General features: G+C 45.1%; 1 protein-coding gene across 3 annotated transcripts in view; it reads left to right on the top strand.

Annotated features, from left to right (window-relative positions):
* Window positions 1-23,915, top strand: part of CNTN5 (contactin 5) — a 650,966-nt gene that overhangs the window by 459,260 nt on the left and 167,791 nt on the right. For all 3 annotated transcript variants that reach the window (XM_081909603.1, XM_081909601.1, XM_081909602.1), the window contains one exon: window positions 16,277-16,480. In XM_081909603.1, the coding sequence (XP_081765729.1) occupies window positions 16,277-16,480 (204 nt within the window). The remainder of the gene's footprint in view (window positions 1-16,276; window positions 16,481-23,915) is intronic.

Here is a 23,915-nt window from a genome sequence, read left to right as displayed (position 1 = left end):
TGGTCCAGAGTTGATCCACATTTTCAGGACTGGTCCACTGTTTTCAGGACTGGTCCAGAGCCTGAGAAGACATCACTGTTTAGTTTCTTTCCCAACCTGCTGTAATGCTAGGGCAGCACATAGGGCAGCTGTGCCATTATATCAAAGATATGGCTCTGGCACCTCCTGACATCATGAACCGACTCTTCTGGAAATTGGTAGGGACTTGTCCACTGGGGCAAATGGGGAACTGCTCCACCAATTTCAATCTGCTCTCGCTCAGTCACCGCCTGCTTGTCTCTTTCCTCAGAACCAGCCAGGAGGTAGCTTTGCTTTCTGTTCCTCCTACTTTTGGATTCCCAGCCAGCGTGGTGCAGTGGGAGAGCCAGTGTGGTGTAGTGGTTAAGAGCGGTGGACTCGTAATCTGGTGAACCGGGTTCGCTTCCCCACTCCTCCACATGCAGCTGCTGGGTGACCTTAGGCTAGTCACACTTCTCTGAAGTCTCTCAGCCTCACTCACCTCACAGAGTGTTTGTTGTGGGGGAGGAAGGGAAAACGAGATTGTTAGCCACTTTGATTTTTATATAATATAAATTTTTATTAGGTTTTCAGCTTTTTTATACACATAGAAAACAAACACAAACACAAAACAAAACATCTATTATTTCATAGCCTTACTTTCATAATCTTCTTTCCGTGACCTCCCCACACTCCCCTACCCACCTTCCACTTTCATTAAATATCTCAGCAAATTATTTGTTCATATCTCTTAAATGTTATTCATATCTTTTCTTAAAACTTATCATTTTTCCATTTTTACTTATCATAATTTTACATGTCCCATTTTACACATTAAATCCTTTCTCTGAGGTCGGCCTAATTTCTCTCCCACAAATTCTTCCCTCATTATATTAAATCAATGATCATAATATTTCAATTCTAAATCCCAGATTTTTACCACCCTATACTCCCCTCCCCCCCTGTCCCGGTTTTCGCCCCTTCCCAAATGTCCTCAAAAAAGAAAAAACAAATTTAACCCGGATTTCTCACATCAGAGGCTCTTAGGCCCCAGTTAGTCTCTCTCCACCAGTTTTGTTTGTAGTCCTTTTTGTTGGTCTTCTCTTCTCGAAGGAGTTCTATCACCAGCTCCTCATATTTTCCTCCTTCCACATCAAGCAAAAACAGTTTCTGTCCAGGATCAACAAATCTCCCATGCTCCAACTTGAAGAAAGAGTCCCCACTTTGAGACTCCTTAAGGGGAGTGAAATACAGGCTATCAAGTCCAAACTACTACTACTACTCTTCCTCCTCCTCCTCCTCCTCCTCCTCCTCCTCCTCCTCCTCCTCCTCCTCCTCCTCCTCCTCCTTCTCCTCCTCTTCTTCTTCTTCCTGACCTCCCTGGAGATGCCAGGAATCAAAGCTGGAATTGTCTGCATGCAAATCAGATCTTCTACCACTGACCTATAACCTCACGTGGCTGGAATGAGTGAGGGTGGTTCGTTCCTTCAGAAATCAACCCAGAATCATCCCCATTCAGTTAACTCTCCCGATTTCTCTCCCTCCTTCTCTCTCTCTCTCTCTCTCTCTCTCTCTCTCTCTCTCTCTCCACTCCCTTGTCATTCTGACAAAAGGCAAAGTTGATATGTAAGTTAACGAACACCAAAATACCATGGCCTTGAATATATGGTGGTTCAATTGCAGAAATGCTTCTTCCCCTGGGGATGGTATTGAACCTCAGGGGAATGAGGAACGCTAGTTGGCCTTGCCCAATTAAGCCAGTGTTAGGTGCTGGAGGAATGAGACGCCCTGACAAGAAATCTCCTTTAGGGCGGCTTGCTCGCGTGTTGCAAGGCTAACAATGTCGACAAGTATAACTCCAGATGCCATTGTAGGAAACGTGAGAAAATGAGAAAGCACGAGAAAGATGGCAATTAATTAACTTGAAAAATGCACCGAGACGTTTGGCTCTCGGCCACGTCCTTTATTGCCTTTTAGGCATCTACCGTATGTGGGTACTGATATATGGGGCAATAATGAAGGGAAGGGACTTGCCCCCCCTTCTCCTCCCCAGGGACAGGTTAATAGCTTGTTACGGAAACATCCCAATTAATCTACGTTTTGTAAATTAGCTCATAACTAGCGCTGTAGCTTCAGTTCCCAGCATACTATCTCTGTACATGCATAAGCTCACCACGATTCTGGTATATGCTTCACCAGACAGACTGGGTTGCTTTATCGCATGAGAAGTCTCATCTCTGTATCTATTGGGAAGCAGACCATTTTCAGTCACTGTTGCAAGCTGCAAAAAAAGTATCACGTACTGGTGTTCATTCTAAGCCAGGGATGGGGAATTAGTTGATACCATTAGTTCCTATCTCTCAAGTGAACTGGCTTTTCTCCAACGATATCTGTTTTCTTCCATGTTGCCGCCTGCAGAAGAAATGCTTATGCTAACTGATGTTTCAGTTTATTTGCATGTTTATGTCCTTGTCTTTTTACATTATGTCAGCAAGCCGACAGTAAATCACACTGTGCCAGTTGGAGTTAACACTTGATTAGCAAAACCGTGATCTTCAGAGACTTGGTGGGGTGTCAGGTCTTCCTAATGAGTACAGCAACTTATCCCTCATGAAAGTCTTGCTCCATAAAGCAGTTGCTGAGATGGAAGGTCCCTGCCACCTCACAGCCCAAGTCCCCTCCTCCCCAGGATTTCCCCAAGCAATCAGAGACTACGCCGGCCAATCTCTCCTCTGCCCTTTTCATGCCTCTTCTGGTTCTGGGAGTTAACCGGAGAGAGATCCTCTGTGAACTGTGTATGAGACACATAACTAGTCACATACCCTCCCAACATTTCTCTGATGAAAATAGGGACATCCTAAGGAAAAGCGGGACATACCAGGATCAAATCAGAAACCGGGACAGCTTCTGTAAATTCGAGACCATCCCTGGAAAATAGGGACACTTGGAGGGTCTGTTATTAATGTCAGCCCGTTCCTCTTCCCTGACAGTGCCTTCGTAACCGACGCAGGCCTAATAAGATGGAGATTGTTAAACTCCTAACTATAAATGATTTAAAGTGGTTTAACTCTGGGGAAAATGAATCTGCGATGACAGCATAATTGAAGGGGATCAGGTGCAGAGTTTCATGGCTGTGAACGTTCGGATTAAAGACGGGAGGATTACGCAAATTTAGGCCAGCATCTAAGCACCCACAGCAAATGTGTTAACACCCCCCCCCCGCCTCTTTAATGAGTGAGATTCATTCTCATGGGAGGGGGGCTCAAAAGAACTTCTAGATGTTGCAAGCATCCCCTTTGGCCAGAGTGAGCTATCCTTGACAATATGATAATTAATTGTGCTCTCGGTCGTGATCATTTGCTTGCTGATTTCTAGCTGCTGCACTCTGGTCTTGTTGAAAGTAATAATTTCTGAGCAGTTCGCTATTGAGTGGATATCTTTGCATGTTGGCACAGCTCCCATATGCTGCAGCATGAAGCATCTCTGCATGTCAAGCAGCTAAACTGCTGAACTTTTATTCCATTCCTTCCCAATGCTCCTGGAGTGCATCTAACATTAGCTCTGAGACAGAGGCCACAGTTCACAGCATACATGGTGGATAACCTTAGCTAAAAGGCTATTTGACTACCATGCACCCCGTGCAATGCATTCCCAGAGTGATTTAACAATCAATCCCTCTTTGCAAGGAACTGTGGCATCTGTGCTTACAGAGGGGAACAGGGCACTCCTAACAAATCTCAGCACCCTTCCCAAACTACAGCTCCCAGAATTCTTTGGAAGAAGTCGTGGCTGTTTCAAGTGGTATCATAGTGCTTTCAATGTGCAGTAGGAATGTGGCCAGAGAGGAGATTTGGTTGGTAAAGCACAAATAAAAGACACTTCCCTATGACTGGTGGCCCTAAAAGCACATTTTCTTTTAGATGGACATGAACGTGCACTGATTTCAGATTGGAATCAGGTGGTGCAGGAGGGAGGGAGAGAGAAGGGAGAGAGGGTGAGAAGATTATGAACCTGCCTGTTCCCTTGGTACCTTTGGAATCTCACTGTCATCCCATGAAAATTAACAGGATATCCCAGAATATACTCAGTGTGCATTTTGGTGATATGTCTTCTCATTGAGGAACCAGTGAGAAGCCTCTCTGTTCCATGGACCTTGGTGATTATCGGATATCCTACTTCATTTGCCCCTGCCTCCCTGGTATCTCTAGTTAAACGGGATCAGGTGGTGAAAAAGACCCTCTGCCCGGAAACAAGAGGAGATACCGACGATAGAAGAATGGAGATCAAAACTGATAGACTATGCAGAATTGGACAAACTAACTGGGAAAATTAGATATACTAAAGACCAAAAGTTCATTGAAGACTGGGGAAAATTGGTGGATTATCTGAAAAACATATGCGGTGTAAATGCAACGCTAGTGGGATTTCAAGAGGCACTGTAAAAAAACAAATAAGTATTGTTTATCAGAAATAATGGGAGTAAGGAGGAACAATGGCAATACGAAAGAAGGGAATGTGTATTAAAGGTATAAATATGGATGATTGTCAGAGACGCTGAAAGAAGTCCAAAACAGTCATGATTTGTTGTATTCGGGATAAAATGTATAACTGAATGAAAACTAATAAAATTTATAAATAATAAGAAAAAGACCCTCTGCCCAAGACTTGGAAGATCCGCTGCTTGACAGAGTCAACAATGCTAAGCAAAGACAATGAAGGGTACTGTGGCACCTTCAACAACAACTGTATGTTTGCCTAGGCTTTGTGCATTAAGGAGGGATCTAACGCAGATGAAGGTGATTCAAAGCACCCTAGTGCAAGTTAAAGTGGCCTAAAGTTACACCAGATCCAAACCCTGTTCAGCAGAGGGGAAACAAGCCTTTCAAATAGTGTTCTGTGTTGGGTTGTCTTGGCATATGATGGAGACTGAAGGGGTTAGAATCCAGCCTAAGTCCCCACTCTGGTCTCAGCCTCTACTTAAAAACCTTCAGTGAAGGACCTTGTGTTTTGGTTCACGTGTTCTCCCAGAAAGTGAGAATTGGAGAGGTTTGCCTTTAAATCTGAATTGACTTTCTCCCCGCCAATTGCAGATCGACATGCTATGTGGACGAGCGTGCAATATTTATCATGTATGTGGTTGCCTCTTTCTTTGATGCATTTCCCTATGATGTGAACATCAAATGTCACATTGGCTGCTATTGCTAAGGGGTTGAAGAGATATTGTAATCATGGGACAGAGCCCTGGGCTTGAAATAAGACAACAGATGGCTATGCATGATCTCTAAATAACAATTATTTGACAAGGGGAAGATGGATGGGAGCAGTTTGCTGGGCTTCCAGCAGCTCCACATGATGTACGAGATAACAGGGACTCAGCTGTGTTATATATATGTGTGTGTGAGATCAGGTGAGGGCTGCAGCATTTGTGTCGCCAGGTAGTGTATGGATGACAACTGAGTAGGAGTTATATTGATATTGATTGATTAGCCTAACACATGGCTAAACAGAAGTATTGGCATCATTAGGCAGTCAACTAAGTTTTGATAAATTGGCTAGACTTCTCTTCCCACCCAGATTCCAATGTACTTTAATTGAATCTCTCTCCCTTATACACACAAGTTACCACCACATTAGAAGTTTGGAGTTCAGCTCCCTTCGGTTCATTGGTTAGGTTTCCTTTAACCTCTTTGCAAGGCATCTGGGATTTTCCACACATACACAGGCAGAGTCTTTGCGGGCAAATGTGCTTTTCAGATTGGACAGCTTTGCTTTCATACCCCTGCTTTGTTTAGGTTGTGAATGCCGTGAAAAAGTCCAGTATGGCTGCACCCCAGCCCATCACGGCGGTTGTGAGATGTCGCATTGTTGCCGCCGCAAAGCCACTGGTGGGATGTCACGCCACAGTGTCAACAGCCGCATCAATTACTTCTACAGCATTTGCCCCAGCCTCTCAACATGCCCCATCATCACAGCCATCCTTACAAGCTAGCCTGCAAATAAGTCCGCAGTATTGTCCTATGTTAAGAGATCAAAGAAGGGGTCAAATTTTCGAACCACTGAAAGTTCATCTCATTAAGTGGAGCCTGCTCCAGATTGTGTTAGAAAGCCCTTCAGATATCTCAGGGATGAGCAGGGCCGGATTTAGGTTTGATGAGCTAAGCTACTGAAGGTAATGGGGCCCTTTATATGTCCAACTGTCCTTTTTCAACCACAAATTGTTGCTTTTTTTGTGTTGAATATATGCTATATGGTAATTTATGGTACCACTGTATATAGAAATGAGCAAACCAGTGATATTTTAGGGAGCAGGCTAGCAGGCAGGACCCATTACTTACATCATAGGAGCCTAAACAACACAAAACACCATTGCTGTATGTAGGTTTTATTTTATTTGTTTTTTATCTTATATTTTGGAAATGTACATCCAAGTGTGTGGGGGGTTTTACATTTTGCCCCACCCCCAAGAGAGTGGGGCCCTAAGCTATAGCTTGTTTAGCTTATACGTAAATCCGGCACTGGGGATGAGGTACTAATTTGTACTAGTGGCACAGTTTTGGAGGGGAGTATATGTTTTTTGTTGTGCACAGTGCTAATTTTTTGCTAAATTGAGTCCAAAACCTCTCCCCCCTCTAGACATGCACCAGTGTCCAATGTCCTTAAAATGTTAGTGTACTTAAAAGGTTGCACCGGGACATTGAGATGGTATTATTAAAACATTTATACCCCACCTTTCGGTTTTAACTAAACCCACAAGGCTGCTAATGCTTAGCTCTGTGCCCTTTATCCTGCTTTTCCTTTTGGCAGAAACATACCCCTCGTTGACTCATGAATCATTTTGTTTACTGTCTTCTGAGGACTTCGAAAATTAGGGAGGAAAAGCCTTTCTGTCACACACACACACACACACACACACACACACACACACACACACACTGAGCTATTCAGTTTGCCAGTGCAGGATCCATTCTTGTTGTGTGTCCACCTTGTTACCTTATCTTCAGTAACTCCCTGTGCACCAAGTAGTTAGAGAGAAGGAAAGGTCTAAAGATTTATCACAGTAATTAAACCTGAACAAAGATAAATACCCAGTCTATTTGGGCAGGTACCTACAGAACCCCCCAGAGCAGAAAAGGAAGCAATTCCATTCTGAGGTGATAAATAGACAGTATTGTCTCTTCCTACGTGGTGCATTTCAATGCAATATATAAATTGCTTTCATTAAAGATTTGCATGGTGCCTTAATGAGCATCGATGATGAGTCGCAACTGTAGAAGGAAATGCACGATTTATAGAGGGGGTGTATTTGGGGAAAATGGGGCACAGGAAATATGACTTGTGGGTATGTGAACGTTGCTGTCAACTCCATGCAACAAGTGCAAATTAATTCCATGTTAAGGCATGCAGTTTCGAGATTGCATTGATGAATGTGCGCCTTCAATGCAAAGAATAAAAATGTTGGAGGATGTGTTTTTATGACTAAAAAGGCCTTCAGGAGCTCTCTGAGGCTTTCAGACTTGCAGATATAGATGACTTAACAGCTGGGGGCTGAATCCAATTAAGGGAGCAATCTACTGGGACGAGCAGGTTAGAATCCAACGGATCGCTGGATGAGCTGGGAGGTTCCTACTGTAGCTGGACTATGCTGGCTTAACTCCCACATCCTTTGCTCAGCCAGAGATACACTGGCACAGTTAGGGCCAGAGGCTCCAGCTTCCAAGAGCGATTGGGGGCGGGGCCGATGTCACAAATGTGACGTCCAACTTCCTGGGATTTGGAAGGGAGGCACCTTGCCTGTGACAGGATGCTGGAGCCGTTCTGCCGCCTTCCCAAAGTTGGCTGGGCTTTGGGAAGGTGGCAAGAGGGCTCTTGAACTTATTGGAGCATCACGCCTCCCTCCCTAAGTTGGGCAAAAGCTTTCTGGGCTTTGGGGAGGAGGCACCATGGGAACATTTAGGGAACTAACCTAGTCCCCCTAGCCAACTGACCACACACAACTGCTAAGAACAGAGAAGGTGAGGACATGGGGGTGGGGAAGAGGCTATATCCTAAGCCTGTTCAACTTGGTCATACAGCCTGGTAACCCAGCATAAGGTGGTGCAACTCAGACACTATTTTAAGTGTTAACATAGAAATCTGAGGGCTCCCTTGGACAAAAAACAAGGACACAAGCCAGGAATACCAGAGCAAATCAGCAGCCAGTAGGCTTGGTCTTTATTAAAGACTGTCGCAACAGGACTCCCACCTGCCACAAAGTGGAACAAGATGGAAGCCCCAAACAAAAGAGCACCCAAACTTTTGTTAGCTGCTAATCCCCATGTTACATCCCCCCGAACTACATCACTAATACATCATGGTTACATCATGAAAGGGGAGGTCTGGTGGCAGTAATCTGAGCATCCTGGACCCTGCCCCATGGTTCTCCTTGCCCTCCACCAAACACCCATCAAGTGAAACAAAAGAGATATTTGCATTTCCCTGTTTCCCAGCCAAGTTAATCACACCCTTTTGTATCCATCTGGGTTTGTTATTTCTGGAATGGCTACCTGACTGGCACTCAGGTATCTCTCAGGCAGAGGGCTGCTGAGTAGCTGAGCTCACATGTCTATATGAATTTCTGAAGTTTTCCCAGTGAGCCAGTACATAGATACATTTATCAGTAAATTCTTACATTTGGTGTTGTGCAGTAGAAGCGCTTTGAATAGATAGGAAGAAACTGTGATGAAGTGTTTTGTGGGGACAAATCACAAAAGTCACAAAAGTGATTGTGCCGATTTTGGTAGTGGGCTGCATGTGCATGATATCTGCTGGAAGAGCAACCCACCCCACCCTAACCTATACATAAATTCTTGCAACATAAGGACTTGTTTTCTCTCTGCAAGGCTTAGGCCAGGTAAATCAGCAGTAACCAGTGTTTGGGTCTGCTGTAGCTTTATACCAGATTCCTGTGTCAAGAATTGCTTCCCAATTTTACTCTGAGTAGTGGAGTGGGTGGCGCTGTGATCTAAACCACTGAGCCTTTTGGGCTTGCTGACTGGAAGGTTGGCAGTTTGAATCCACATCACAGGGTGAGATCCGTTTGCTCTGTCCCAGCTTCTGCTAACCTAGCAGCTCAAAAGCACACCAGTGCAAATAGATAAATAGGTACCGCTCTGGCGGGAAGGTAAATGGCATTTCTGTATGCTCTGGCTTCCGTCACGGTGTCCCGTTGCACCAGAAGCAGTTCAGTCATGCTGGCCACATGACATGGAAAGCTGTCTGTGGACAAACACTGGCTCCCTTGGCCTGAAAAGCGAGATGAGCGCTGCAACCCCATAGTCACCTTTGACTGGACTTAACCATCTGGGGTCCTTTACCATTTTACCTACTTGGAGTAGACCCACTGAAGTTAATGGATTGAAGTTAATAATGCCAGTGGGTCGACTCTCAGTATGACAGTGCCCTAAACTGAAGCCATTTGGGCATGTAAGTCATATATTAATGAATGAATGAATTAAGAATGACTCAGACTGGATGCAACTCTATCGCGTGTTGTTGCTTTTCAGTCCGGCAGTGTCTCCAGAATGGCGATTTTGTGTGATATGCCTTTTATCACACTATAATCAAGACTGCCTTAGCCATCTCATGTCAGATGAAATCCATGAGAACCATGCAGTATTTCTCTAGGAAAAGAGCAAGATCAAATTGTGGCAGCTGAGTGAGCAAGGGGAGAAATGGATCTCCTTGAGTCAGTTCATGGAAGTTCACAAAAAGGGGGGAAGGGAAGTAATCCTCTTCCCTGCAGAAAATATGATCTTTTCATCCCACTTTGTTTTTTGCTGGCTCAGATGTTCCACTGGACACCCAAGAAATGAACAAAATAAAGCATAATCATATATGGAAATAGGTGAAGCACTTATTCTAAGGCTTTCTAAATGACCTTCGGAAAGTAGATACCGAAACCCTGAAGAGATCTCGGTAAACAAGACGAGCTATTCATAAAACGAAATGCCAGCCCTGCTGTCACCATGGTGACTTAATCACTTCAACACCCAAACTTTGTAAATAGCAGGGTTTACTGGCAGACAATAGCTCCATCACAGCATCCCATGAGAATGCCAATTTACGGCTACCTTCACCATTCACGATTTTTCTTTTTTATCTATATTCTGAGCATACTGTGGTGAACGCTTTGATAAATTGCGCCTAAAAGTTTGTTTTCTGACAACTTTACATTGCAATTTCCAGGGAAGTGTCTGCACGATCTCTTGTCTAGCTGATACGGGTGTCGGGTAAAAAACTAAAGTATATGGCTATTAGAATAAAATGTAACCCATGAGATTGTGTGTACATAAATCTGAGTGCATGTATATATCTCCATATTTGCCTGTAGCCAAGTTTTGTCATTGGCTGTAGCTCAACCATGAACCAGAGTTAAGACAGCATGCTAAGCCAAGGTTTGAATTAGCTCAGCATAGAGCACAAGTAAAAAGTAAAAAGTTGTTGTTGTTGTTATACGGCCCTGTACTCGGGGGTCTCAGGGAGGTTCACAAAACAAAATCAAGCTATAAAACCACAAAATACCTAATTAAAAATCAAAAATGACCCAATAGCCCCCCCCAAAAAAAAAACATTTTGAAAGGGCATAGGATGTAAATTGGATCAAGCAAAGGCCTGGTTAAAAAGGAACGTTTCTGCCTGGCGCCTAAAGGTGTATAATGAAGGCGCCAGGCGAACTTCCCTGGAGAGAGCATTCTACAGACAGGGAGCCACTGCAGAGAAGGCTGTGTTACCACCTTTCAAACCTCTCAAGGAGGAGGCACACAAAGGAGGGCCTCAGAAGATGATCTCAGGGTCCAAGAGGCTGTCCTGTTTTATGTTTGAATAGGCCCAGGGCCCATGAGGAATGGTTGCCTCAGGTGACAAACTGGGGACATCTGAGGGAGGAGGCAGCAGAGGTAGAGTTAGGGGAGCATGACTGGTTCATTTGCACTGGACACAGAGCCTCAGGGGCAAGGGATGCTGCACCAGTGATTTGGAACAGAGTACGAGAGGCAGGGTGCACCAAATTTTGGCATCACACAGGGCGATGCTGAAATTTGAGACCTGCTACTGGTGGCAGATCCACATCCTTAAAAGTGTGTCTCTTGCTGCTTCGAGCTTATGGTCTACTGGCTCCTCCTCTTCTGCCAGAGCTTGTCTGAACCACCTCGATTCACCACATGCAGTAGCAGCAGATGGCTGATGAGGGGAGGGGTGCCATTTTTTGTTTTGCCACAATCATCAAAATATCCTGGGCTGGCCATGAATAGGCCATATGCATTTTGGAACCCTGATTTCCCAGGGTGAGCAAGGCACAATTAACTAGACTAATCCACATGTTAAAGAAAGGATCCTTCTATTGTTTTTCTGGGAGGAAATCAAGAAATGCGTGTGTGCGTGTGTTTAGAGTAAGTGCACATTCACACTGTGCATTTAAAGCACTACAATACCACTTTAAACCATCATGGCTTCCTCCCAAAGAATTATGGGAGATTCAGTTTCTGAAGGGTACTGAGGAGGTCCCTGCTCTCACAGTGCTACAATTCACAACTATCCATCCCCTGATACAGGGAACTCTAGCAATTGTAGCTCCATGAGGGGAATAGATGTCTCGGAAGAGCTCTAAGCACCCTTAGCAAAATAGCTGCCAGAGTTCTTTGGGATAAGGGGCACAACCCTGGCAGTTATCACCAAACAGAGTGTTTTTTCAGTAGAACTGCTGAAGTGGTTCACACCGCCTCTATTCTTTAGTCATCACTCTAATTAATGGATGAATTATTAAAAGGCCAGGCTGTCAGGTTGCTGATTAAATACCTTTGATTTTACATCAGTCACAGGCGAAACCGAGTGATGGCTACATTTCAAATAAAGTGAACTGCCTCCAACCCATACCAATTATCTCAGACTTCCTTCTTTCCATGTGAATGAGGAACAGGTGCCTTTAATTAAAAATTGTTTCCTCCGAAAATGTCCCTCTGTTGCTGTATAAACACTTAAAAATATCACTTAGCATTGTGGGCGCAAATCAAGACGTACAAATACAATTATTACCAGCCATAGCATTGTTTCTAATTTAGTTTACTTCAGAGCAATCCTAACTCTGGTTGGAAAAAAGGAGTCAGTTAGAAAAAGAGGAGGACATCCACAACCACATCCAAAATCTTCCAGGACAGAAGGGGAGGCATTTGTTGTTGTTTAGTCGTTTAGTCGTGCCTGACTCTTCATGACCCCATGGATGCCAGGCCCTCCTGTCTTCCACTGCCTCCCGCAGCTTGGTCAAACTCATGTTAGTAGCTTCGAGAACACTGTCCAGCCATCTCGTCCTCCGTCATCCCCTTCTCCTTGTGCCCTCCATCTTTCCCAACATCAGGGTCTTTTCCAGGGAGTCTTCTCTTCTCATGAGGTGGCCAAAGTATTGGAGCCTCAGCTTCACGATCTGTCCTTCCAGTGAGCACTCAGGGCTCATTTCCTTCAGAATGGATAGGTTTGATCTTCTTGCAGTCCATGGGACTCTCAAGAGTCTCCTCCAGCACCATAATTCAAAAGCATCAATTCTTCGGCGATCAGCCTTCTTTATGGTCACTTCCATACATCACTACTGGGAAAACCATAGCTTTAAATATATGGACCTTTGTTGGCAAGGTGCTGTCTCTGCTTTTTAAGATGCTGTCTAGGTTTGTCATTGCTTGGCAAGGGGTGGTTAAATGCACATTTATTTATTTATTTTGCTGTGCTGCAGTAGTGTGTCATGTCATGGCCCTGGAGTTTGATTCATTGCCTTCAGGGGATGTGGGTCAGAGGACTCTGAAGGAGAAAGGGAAGGGCATGCAAGGCAAGCCCTAGAAGTGCTGTCCCCGCACCTGAGGATATGGCACTACCATCCTCTGACTCAAAGGACTCCACTGTGGAAGGCCAGAGCCCCCTCTTCCCATTACAGGAGGAAGTTATTGTAACAGAGAGGGGCAGCATCTTGCGCCACAAGTGGGGCTAACTATAAGACTATGCATGCTGTTACTACTTCATAAGGACTCAGTTCCACCTTGCTTCTTGCTGGAGCAACTTCAAAGCTTTTTGTCCCCTCAGAGTGGCATAGCCTTGCCTGGCATCCCACCTGAACCTCATCTCACCTTGTCCCACCTTGCCTTCTCTTGCATCCTAGTTGGACCTCCTTGTCTTACAACCTAACTGGATCTTGCTGCACCATAGAGCACAGCGTGGAAAAGCCTAGATAGGTACATTTTCTGGGAAGAACTTAGGATCCAGCAGATCCTTGGCCTGCTCAACTCTTCCCAGGCCTCCACAATCCCCCATCTCAGCGCCTTCTGCCTACTGGCAGCATAAAAAATTGGCAGAGTGTGTGTGTGTTGCCTTTGCTACCTTATCCACAAGAGCTACTGCACAACACCACCAGCAGCAAATGTCACTGGAGGTGGATGATTTCTGGGTCCTAATTCCTTCCAGACTCATGTTTCCAGGGTTAGGATTGTGGCCTTTGTCACCTTATGTGAAATTTGCTAAGGGTCTGCGTGCCTGAGGGAAGACAAAAGCAAGAGAGACCAGAGACCACATACGATAAACTCCTCACAGAACCATCTATGGGCTGAGAGAGCTATTGGGACAACTGCTCCTCCTCCATCCCTAGCTCTGCCTTATACAGAAAAAGCTGCCTTATACAGAGTCAGACCATTGGTTCATCTAGCTCAGTATTATCTACAATGTCAGTGGTGTCCAAACTTTTTTCAAAGAGGGCCAGATTTGATGAAGTGAAGGGTCGTGAGGGCCAACCAAAGGGCAAACCAAAGTTGTTGACCTTTTTTATGATTTTACCCCAAAGTTGTTGAGTTGTTGAGCTTTCTTTGGGATGGAAGTTGTTGAGGGGTATTTTTAGGATTCTTTTACCCCAGAAAATAAACTGCCACAGGGGCCGGATTAAACCGACCGGTGGGCTGGATTAGACCCCCGAAACGGACTTTGGACATGTCTTGTCTACACTGAGTGGCAGCAGCTCTCCCAGCAGGTGTCTCTCCCAGTCCTACCTGGAGCTTCTAGGATTGAACCCAGTACATTTCCAGGCACAATTCAAAGTTTTGGTGCTGACCTTTAAAGCAGTAAATGGCATTGGCCCAGTATACCTCAAGGAGTGTCTCCACCCCCATCTTTCTGCCAGAACACCGAGGTCCAGCGCTGAGGGCCTTCTGGTGGTTCCCTCACTGCGAGAAGCCAAGTTACAGGGAACCAGGCAGAGGGCCTTCTCTGTAGTGGCGCCTGCCCTGTGGAATGCTCTCCCATCAGATGTCAAGGAAATGAACAACTATCTGACTTTTAGAAGACATCTGAAGGCAGCCCTGTTTAGGGAAGCTTTTAATATTTGATGAATTATTGTATTTTAATATTTTGATGGAAGCTGCCCAGAGTGACTGGGAAAACCAGCCAGATAGGCAGGGTATTGATGATGATGATGATGATGATGATGATACCTGAGACCTTCTGCATGCATCTACCAATGACCCTATCACTGAGCTATAACCCTTTCCCAGTCACGATCCTTACCATTATAAAAGGAAGTCGAATAGTCCAAGGAACTAATGGATTGTTGGAAATGTTGGGGAGATGCTTCCAACTTTATAGACCTAAAATCCCCCCAACTTTCTAACTATCAGTCGACAATGGGTATTTTTTTTTTAAAGCACATTAGAAATAAATGTACCATCAGGCTAAATTGTGATTACTGCCTTCGTTGTGCCGCTACGGCTGAAAACAATAGCTCAGACAATTAGTAGCTGAAAGGCCTGAACTCACTGTAGCGGCAAAGCATTGTGTGTCTTGGAGCAGCGGCAATGACTTTCTATTACGGAGCTAACCTTGACATTTCTGCATTTAGAGGCAGCCCTGACAAAACTGACGGAGAACTGGCTGCAGAGAGAGGCTGCCTCAGAGCTAATGCTGGGTGTCAAAAGTTCAGTAGCGTAGAAGAGTCAGTCAGTGGGGAAATGGGAGGAGAAGACAAGATAGTGGGAGAAGAGAATCCTTAATATAATAACTGAGATGCAGTTATGTCTTCTGGCAGGAGGAGGGCTCTGGTGCTGTAGCTGCCTCCTTTTTCTCAACCTATTTTCTAGTGTGGGTATAATAATAATAAAAATAAATTATTATTTATACCCCACCCATCTGGCTGGGTTTCCCCAGCCACTCCGTTTTTTAAAAATAATATTTATTGAAATTTTACAAACAAAAGAGAATTACCGAACAAGAAAAGAAAGATAAAAATAAAAAGGAAAAAATACAAAATACAAAGAAAAATACAAAATACATGAAAAAAAACCAGTTAAAAACAGATCAATCTTTTCGTGTCTTATATTTCATTTACTTGTTTCCTGACCTCCTCACACCTCCCTTTTTTGTATTCCAGTTCACATAGTTAATTCAGCAAATCCTTTCCCTCTTTGTTTTTATCTTAATTCTATATCTTAACATATTAAAACTTCGTAATCTTCATCTGATTATCAACCCATTTTTACATATTCTTTTTAGCTTTGTTGCTAAAGCCATTTCATTTCAATCCAACATCATTTTAACATTCATTAATTTTACAATGTTTCTGCAAATAGTCTTTAAATTTCTTCCAATCTTCTTCCACCAACTCTTCTCCCTGGTCTCGGATTCTGCCAGTCATTTCCGCTTCCCCAGCCACTCTGGGCAGCTCCCAACAGAATATTAAACAGAATAAAGCAGCGAAGACTACCATCACTTTTAAAATATATTTATTACATTTTTGTCCCACCGTTCCTTCCAAGAGCTTAAAGGAGCACATGTAATTCTCTCCATTTCCATTTCATCCTCACAACCCTGGGGGGAAAGTGCCTGGCCCATGTTCAGCCAATGATGATATATCACGGTACCACTTTCTATGTTACCTTTTGAAGACTTATTTGTCAATCGCTCCAATCAATTTTTTGCTTTCGTCTGTTTGTTTGCGATCATAACAGGGGGAAAAAATGATTAATATGTGTAACTTGCTCTGAGTCACATCTCTGCCCTGCCTTATTCCAGTTAATCAGATCCACCAGGCTTGCCTGTTACTCTCTTGATTTGAACAATCTCTGTTGAAAGGTAATCAGGAAGTTTCTCTAACACTGTTTTAATAGAAAATTGAGATTTACTTTTTCTTTTTAAAGCACAGTGACTTTGAGCCACTTTGTTTCCATTTTAGTTGGCCAATAATTATAATGCCTGCTGCAATTTTTCTGACTGTGTTTTTCAGAGATCATCTACAGCTGGGTATTTAATGAATTCCCCTCCTTTGTGGCAGAAGACAGCCGGCGCTTTATCTCCCAGGAAACGGGCAATCTCTACATTTCCAAAGTACAGCCCTCGGATGTAGGCAGCTATATCTGCCTGGTGAAGAACACAGTGACCAATGCGAGAGTGCTTAGCCCACCCACACCGCTAACACTTCGAACAGATGGTAAGCTGCCTTGGTCTCAAAGTCGAAATGTATTGAGCCTCTGCTGGTCCTGGGGGGAGGTTACTGTGAGGCGTGGTCAGAGTCCGGTCCTGGGTCAAAGGTCTGAAGACAGTCTACAAAGGGCGAAGCGGGGTCCAAAGCAAGAAGCCGGGCGTGGTCGGGATCTCTGGAAGAACAGGTCCGGGTGCTGGCAGAAACAGGTTTCCAACGACGTTGCTCCCGCAACCTGGGACTGGGCTGACTGGCCTTTATCTCCTCTGAGGCCAGGGGCGGTCCTGGCCCACAGGTGACCCGCCTCTCCTGGCCTTAAGGAAAACACTCCTCCTGAGAGAACCCAGTTCCCTCCGCCTCTCTGCCCTGAGCCTCTGCAGCTCAGGAGAGGCTGGAGGGTTACTGGACCCAGGAGCAGCTTCACCTTCCCCTGACAGGGATGGGAGAGGCGCACCTGCAGGCAATGGGTCCTCAATCACCTCCGGAGCCAGAGTGGATGCATCTGGTGTCTGCTCCTGAGACACAGGTGAGGGCCCTTCAGATTCAAGCCCCTGCCCCAGCTCAGCCGGCCCTGGAGGCGGGGACTCCTGTGCAGGCTGGGACTCCTCAGATTCAGCTTCTGAATCAGATTCCCAGGCCATCACAGAGCCCCTTACACACACACATACATGCACAAACATGCTGCCTTGACCCCGCAGTAGAGGGTGCCGGGGTCATGAAATGTCAGCATGCTCCGTGGCATGTGTGCATGACACCAGCACGCCCTGTGGTGTCTTGCTGATGTCATGTGCCGCAGCCTGCTGGGCATGCTGACATGTTGTGCCATGTGTGATGTACTCAGATGTGAGTAATAAAGCCAGGAGTGATAAACCTTAAGTTTCTTTCGTGCCGTATTTACTTCGCCACTCTGCTGTGATGCATATTCCATACTCTAATGTGGGAGAGGTGTTGCTCCTTAGAGTTGAAACTATTATTGTTTCAATTATTTTTTATTTCCACTCCAGGACCTTTGGGCGGGTCTATATATACAGTAAATAAATAAAATAATATACCGTATTTTTCCATGTATAAGACTATATTCCCCCCTATTTTTTCGTCGTCTTATACACGGAAAGTGCATATGGGGGATTTCTTTATTTGGAGTCCCCAAAAATAGGGGTTGTCTTATACACAGGGGCATGTTATACACAGAAGAATATGGTATTGCTGGACTAGATGTTCAAACACTCTGACGCGGTCAAAGAAAGCTTAATGTGTGTGCACAATAGACAATAATTTTAAATTAAACATGTTACTGTGCATGCATGATTGTTGGCACCATTCCCATTTTCTTGATTTCAAGAAAACGTATTTAGGATCAGGAAATAAGATTACTTTCAGTGACTGCTGCTCTTTCAGAAACCCATTTGAGCAGTCCTCTCTCTCTCTCTGTCTGTCTGTCTCTCTCTCTCACAAACACATAAGCTCATAGGAGTAAGCATTAAACAAAGCCATAAAACATGCAAACACAGCAAGGTACTTGCTCAGGCTTATAAATATTTGAGCACTGTGAGAACATTACAAAGTCTAGGCTTTAAGAAAGATCATTTGATTTGTTACAGTATATATTCATTCAGAGCTTAGCCTGGAATTAAGTTGATCTTTGTTCATTACTGCATGGCTGGAAAGTTTCCATGTTTGCACAGCGTGAATCCTGCATAAGAAGTACATTCTTCTTGTACTTCAAGCCATAGCAGTTTGTTTTGCTTTGGCATCCTCCTAAATTTACCCGTCATGGTAGTTCAGCAGTCGACAAATGTTATCTGACATTATCTGGGCTAAGCCCCACATTCCTTTTTTTTAAGACACTGAACACGATTTCCAAAAGAACTCACATTTCTGTTTGGTCATACCCACAAGTGCATTGCTTTCCATTCTCTTAAGGAAGATGGGTTTTGTTGACCTACAGCCTATAGGAAACATGAGCTTCATGCACCGGTGGTGAATCTTCACACATTGCATTTTTCCAGATGCACACTTGTACAATGTGTGTGTCTCCGAGCACATGCTTATTATGTATTACAGTGGTACCTCGGGTTACATACGCTTCAGGTTACAGACTCTGCTAACCCAGAAATAGTGCTTCAGGTTAAGAACTTTGCTTCAGGATGAGAACAGAAATCGTGCTCTGGCAGCACGGCAGCAGCAGGAGGCCCCATTAGCTAAAGTGGTGCTTTAGGTTAAGAACAGTTTCAGGTTAAGAACGGACCTCCGGAACGAATTAAGTACTTAACCCGAGGTACCACTGTATGTGGTTTTTATATTGTGGTTTTATGTTGCAGCCACCCTGAGACCTGCAGGTATAGGGCGGTATACAAGTTGAATGAATAAAAATCAATGAAGCACATGTTTCTTTCATTCACACATTACATTTTTAGATATCCTAAACAGGAAATGTGTGAATGACAGAAAAATGTGCTTGAAGAAACATGTGTCACACAAGTGCACAATTTGTTGCAGGGAATTGTTCAGTGGTCCACTAGTTAGTAAATCCTGGTTTGTTGTCACATGATGTGTGAAATGGTCCACAGGCTCTGTACTGTACATAGAAGAGCCATAAAGGTAAAGGGACCCCTGACCATTAGGTCCAGTCGTGACCGACTCTGGGGTTGTGGCGCTCATCTCGCTTTATTGGCCAAGGGAGCCGGCGTACAGCTTCCGGGTCATGTGGCCAGCATGACTAAGTCACTTCTGGCAAACCAGAGCAGCGCACAGAAACTCTGTTTACCTTCCTGCCAGAGCAGTACCTATTTATCTACTTGCACTTTGACATGCTTTTGAACTGCTAGGTTGGCAGGAGAAGGGACCGAGCAATGGGAGCTCACCCTGTTGCGGGGATTTGAACCGCCGACCTTAAGATCATCAAGCCCTAGGCTCTGTGTTTAACACACAGCGCCACCCACGTCCCAGAAGAGCCATAGTCTATGGCCAAAGAAGATGAGATGATGATGCTCAATGATGGGATAACCCATCCTGCTATTTTTAGTTAGCAATACGCAGCCAGGAGTATGTGGGAACTTAAACAGGGAATTGGGGGAGGGATAGATTTAACTTTCTCTCCTGCACGCCCCCGACTCTCATGAAAACCACCCACTAGAAGTAATTATTTGCCTCCTTAGGGGAAATGTTCATGTGCCCTATAACGCCCCAATGAGGTTATTTAATTTGGGGAAATGACTGTTTCGAACACAAGTTTATGAAGGATGCAGTCACAGGTCTCAACTATCTCCTCTAATTGTGCCCTGAGAGGAAATGCAGTACATATGAGAAATTCGATTCACAGCTTCTCAGATCACAAGGCTGGAAGAACTCTTGAGAGCCTCTTCTTAGTAATGGCAGGCTACCACTCTGATATAGGACGGGTTGGTTTGTCAATTTCAGATTCTCTTAGTTTCTCATTTTCCCAATCAAGTTCAGCTTGTCATATTTCAGCACCAATTTGCAATTTTTAAGAAAGTTCATCAACATTTTCTTAGTCTATGTTTCTCTTAACATACGTATTTTTGCATGCAATTTTCCCCGGTACAATGCATTTTTCATTTAGAGAAGCATTACTTTCATTTAGATAAGCATTTTCAGACACTCTTTCCCCTAATATACACATTTTTGCGTGTGCATGTGTTTTGGTCTGAGAATTGCCTACTGAAATTCAGAGAAGTGTGCATTTCAAAGGACAGTTGCATACAATTTTGCCGATTGATTCAGAAAAATGCAAATGTATTTCCATTATAATGAGAACTGAACCAAATTTATTTCCTATCCTTAGCTCCCATTTTTTCAAATACTGGTATAGGGAGTAGGTACGCTCAGTGTATATTGTGACCTGCCCACAGGGACCCACACCTATGCAGTTCATCAGTGTAGGCAAAGGGGATCTCCAATTTGCCTAGAGCAAAGCTTTCCATCCTCTTCCCAGGTTGTTTGGGTCCCATTCCTTCTGTTCATGCAAGTGAGAAAAGCAAGTTCCATCCATCCCGAAGCTGATGAGGGCTACAAAGTCTTCTCTGTTGATATGAATTTCTCTTGGCAATGCATGTGCTGTAGTTTGAGAAGTATCTAGAATTCATGTGATAAATGGAAAAGAACCTGTTTACTGGACAGGCTGCCAGAAACACTGTGATAATTTGCTTGGATTTGTTATAAACAGTGAAGGGTTTTGCTTGCGTTGCTAGCTTCAGTCCCTAGAGTAATAATCACATCATTCCATGAACTTGCCAGCCGTCCTGTTTTTATGTTGCATTAATAATCTATACCATCATACCCAATTCAGGACGTGTGTGTGTGCGTGTGTGTGTGTACCATAAAGATATGGTTTAGATTCCCCATTAGAACACCTAAGACTGTAACTTTTACAAATTGCAATGTTAGCATTTGCTCTTGGTAATTCGGTTGCTACCTGTCAGTCTGAGAGTCCTCATTAGCTATTGGCTATGCTTCTGTGATCTCACAGAAGCCTAGAATGGGGATCGGAAGGTAGAAGAAGGTGGGAGGTGCTGACTGAGGAAAAGGCCAAAATAAAGTAGAATAGTGGCTGTATTTATTGATCACTGGGTCATTGATCATTGATTCCTTCCAAGAGGAAAAGACTGTCATCAATGTAAAGACAAAAAAGGACTGGGGAGAAGAAGACGGCAAGAAGCCATAGGTAGAGGGAAACAGCAAGGGTTTTAGCAAAGAGTGGAAGAAACAAAGGAATAAGGAAATGATGGCTGGAGTAGGGTTACCAGACGTCCCCATTTCCCGGGGACAGTCCCTGGATTTGCAAACAAGTCCCTAGACAAATTCCATCCCCGGAATGTCCCCGGATTTCATCTAATGTCCTTGGGAAACACAGCAGTGGCAGTCTCAGCAGCCCGGAGCAATTGGCTCTGGCTGGCTTCAGGAGCTGCTTGGAAGTCCCCATATGAGGGTGGTGCAGGGGCTCTAAGATGTAGCTTCCAGGCTGCCTCCACCTTCCCTGACCCCAGCAACTAAGCTGTGCAGGGAGGCTTCACGTTGCCTATCAGAGCTGGCTTGCAAGCAGGAGGGGGCAGGGATCTCTCAGTTAGGCAATGGGAAGCCTCCCTTCCCAGCCGAGGGATCCCCGCCCCCTCCTGCTTGCACGCAAATAGGAATGGGATTAGGGCTGCTCCGATGGGAAGGGAGGCATCGTGCTGTCTGAGTCTTGCTGCTGCCACTGCTCTCAGCCCTCTTTCTCCGCCTTCCATGCCTGACCCACCGCACACCATTTCACCACCACCGCCGAAGAACCAACAACTCAGGGGCTGCCCAGGCTCATGGAGTGTGCTGGTCCCGGGCGGAAGGTACTGCTACCGTAGTCAGAGTTCACAAGATGTGAGGCGAGGTCCGAAACAGGGAGCCGGGTGTGGACAGGAACTCACGGAGATCAGAAGCATGAAGCCGGGTGGGGAACAAGAACGCTGGAAGGTCAGAAGCAGGAGGCCGGGCAGGGAACAGGAACACTGGAAGGTCCAAAGCTGGGAGCCGGGCGAGGAACAGGAACACCGGAGGAACAGGACTGGATGCTGGCCGAAACAGCTCTTCAATGACGACGTTGCTCCCGCAACCTGGGACCGGGCTGACTGGCCTTTATCTTCTCTGAGGCCAGGGGCGGTCCCGGCCCCCAGGAGCCCCGCCTCTCCTGGCCTTAAGGTGAGCACTCCTCCTGGGAGAAACCAGTTCCCTTCGCCTCTCTGCCCTAAGCCTTTGCAGTTCAGGAGAGGCTGAAGGGTTACTGGGCCCCGGGGGAGGCTCACCTGTAGACACTGAGTCCTCAAGCACCTCTGGGGCCAGAATGGTTTCACCTGGTGCCTGCTCCTGAGGATCTGACACAGGTGCAGGCTCCTCAGAATCTAGGCCTTGCCCCAGTTCAGCCGGCCCTGGAGGCGAGGACTCCTGTGCAGGCTGGGATTCCTCTGGCTCAGCCTCTGAATCGGAATCCCAGGCCATCACATGGAGAAAGGAGATAGAAGCCTGGGAGGAAGGGGAAACGTGGCAGTTGAGGTTAGGGCGGTGGCCGCCCCTCTGCCACCACCATCGCTGCAGCATCAACATCCCAAACGTGTAGTAATTAATTAATTAATTAATTAAAGTGTCCCCAGATTCATTGAAAGAAATCTGGTAACCTTAGGCTGGAGGAGACTAGAGTGTTGAGGGAAGGAAGGATGACTCTGAGCCAATTGAGGCTGAAGGAGTGAGACAGGTGCAATTGGAAATATGCCTGTGAGCCTCCCTTCTCCCCCACTGACATTGGTTGAGCGTGCATGATGTCATGGAATGTTCTGAAAGTAAAGAACTCTCTCAGGACCCAGGTTCAGAGGAAGGACACCTTATTTGTCCTTGGCTAGCTTTGGGACACGGGTGGTGCTGTGGGTTAAACCACAGAGCCTAGGACTTGCCCATCAGAAGGTCGGCGGTTCGAATCCCTGCGATGGGGTGAGCTCCCGTTGCTTGGTCCCTGCTGCTCCATCCTAGCAGTTCGAAAGCACGTCAAAGTGCAAGTAGATAAATAGGTACCGCTCCAGCGGGAAGGTAAATGGTGTTTCCGTGCACTGCTCTGGTTCGGCAGAAGCGGCTTAGTCATGCTGGCCACATGACCCGGAAGCTGTACGCCAGCTCCCTCGGCCAATAAAGCGAGATGAGTGCCGCAACCCCAGAGTCAGCCACGACTGGACCTAATGGTCAGGGGTCCCTTTACCTTTACCTAGCTTTGCTGAGGGAAATGTAGCAGTGTTCTCTTTGGAAGAGCACCTAACTCATTCAAGTGTGCTGTTTGTGGGGAAAGGCTGAATAGATATGTGGAGAGCGAGATTTGAAGCAATCCAATTACAGTAATCCCGCCTGTGAATTGGGATCTTCATGGACTACTACTTCCCATTCAGAATTCTCGACTGTGGGCAACACCCTGGGATTTGGCATCTTATGACAAGAAAGCTCCCCAGACAACATGTCTATATATTTATCTTCATTGAGGCAGCTGAATAATATTATAGTTTTATGTCAGATCCTGCAAGAGTGTAGGAATTCACTTGTCTTTATATTAATCTTTTATTTCCTTAGAGCTCTGCCTCAAAGGGAAACTTATCTCCTTGATATGAAGCAAATTAAATAAAAACATCAAGAAATCCTTGAATGGATTCTGAATAAAATGAATACCTCATTTGTGCAGATGTCCTTGACAATCAGTCATTCCATACAATTCAATTTCGCTTTGCGCAGACTTACAAAAACAATTTAAAATTCTATCTGAGGAGATAAGAAGTTTCACCAAGAAGAAAAAAAAATAGAATGTGCATCATTTCATTAACTGCCTTTTACAATGCCTTAGAAACTCAGAAGAATTATTTAATAAGTGTTTACAAGCAGGAGAAAGAGGCATTGTTAGGAAGCAGCTTTGGAGTCTCAG

Source organism: Podarcis melisellensis (assembly GCF_964234715.1).
Source record: "Podarcis melisellensis genome assembly, chromosome: 4".
Taxonomy (NCBI): Eukaryota; Metazoa; Chordata; class Lepidosauria; order Squamata; family Lacertidae; genus Podarcis; species Podarcis melisellensis.
The sequence above is the reverse complement of the archived record's forward strand: the minus strand, read 5'-3'. Positions and strand labels throughout refer to the sequence as shown.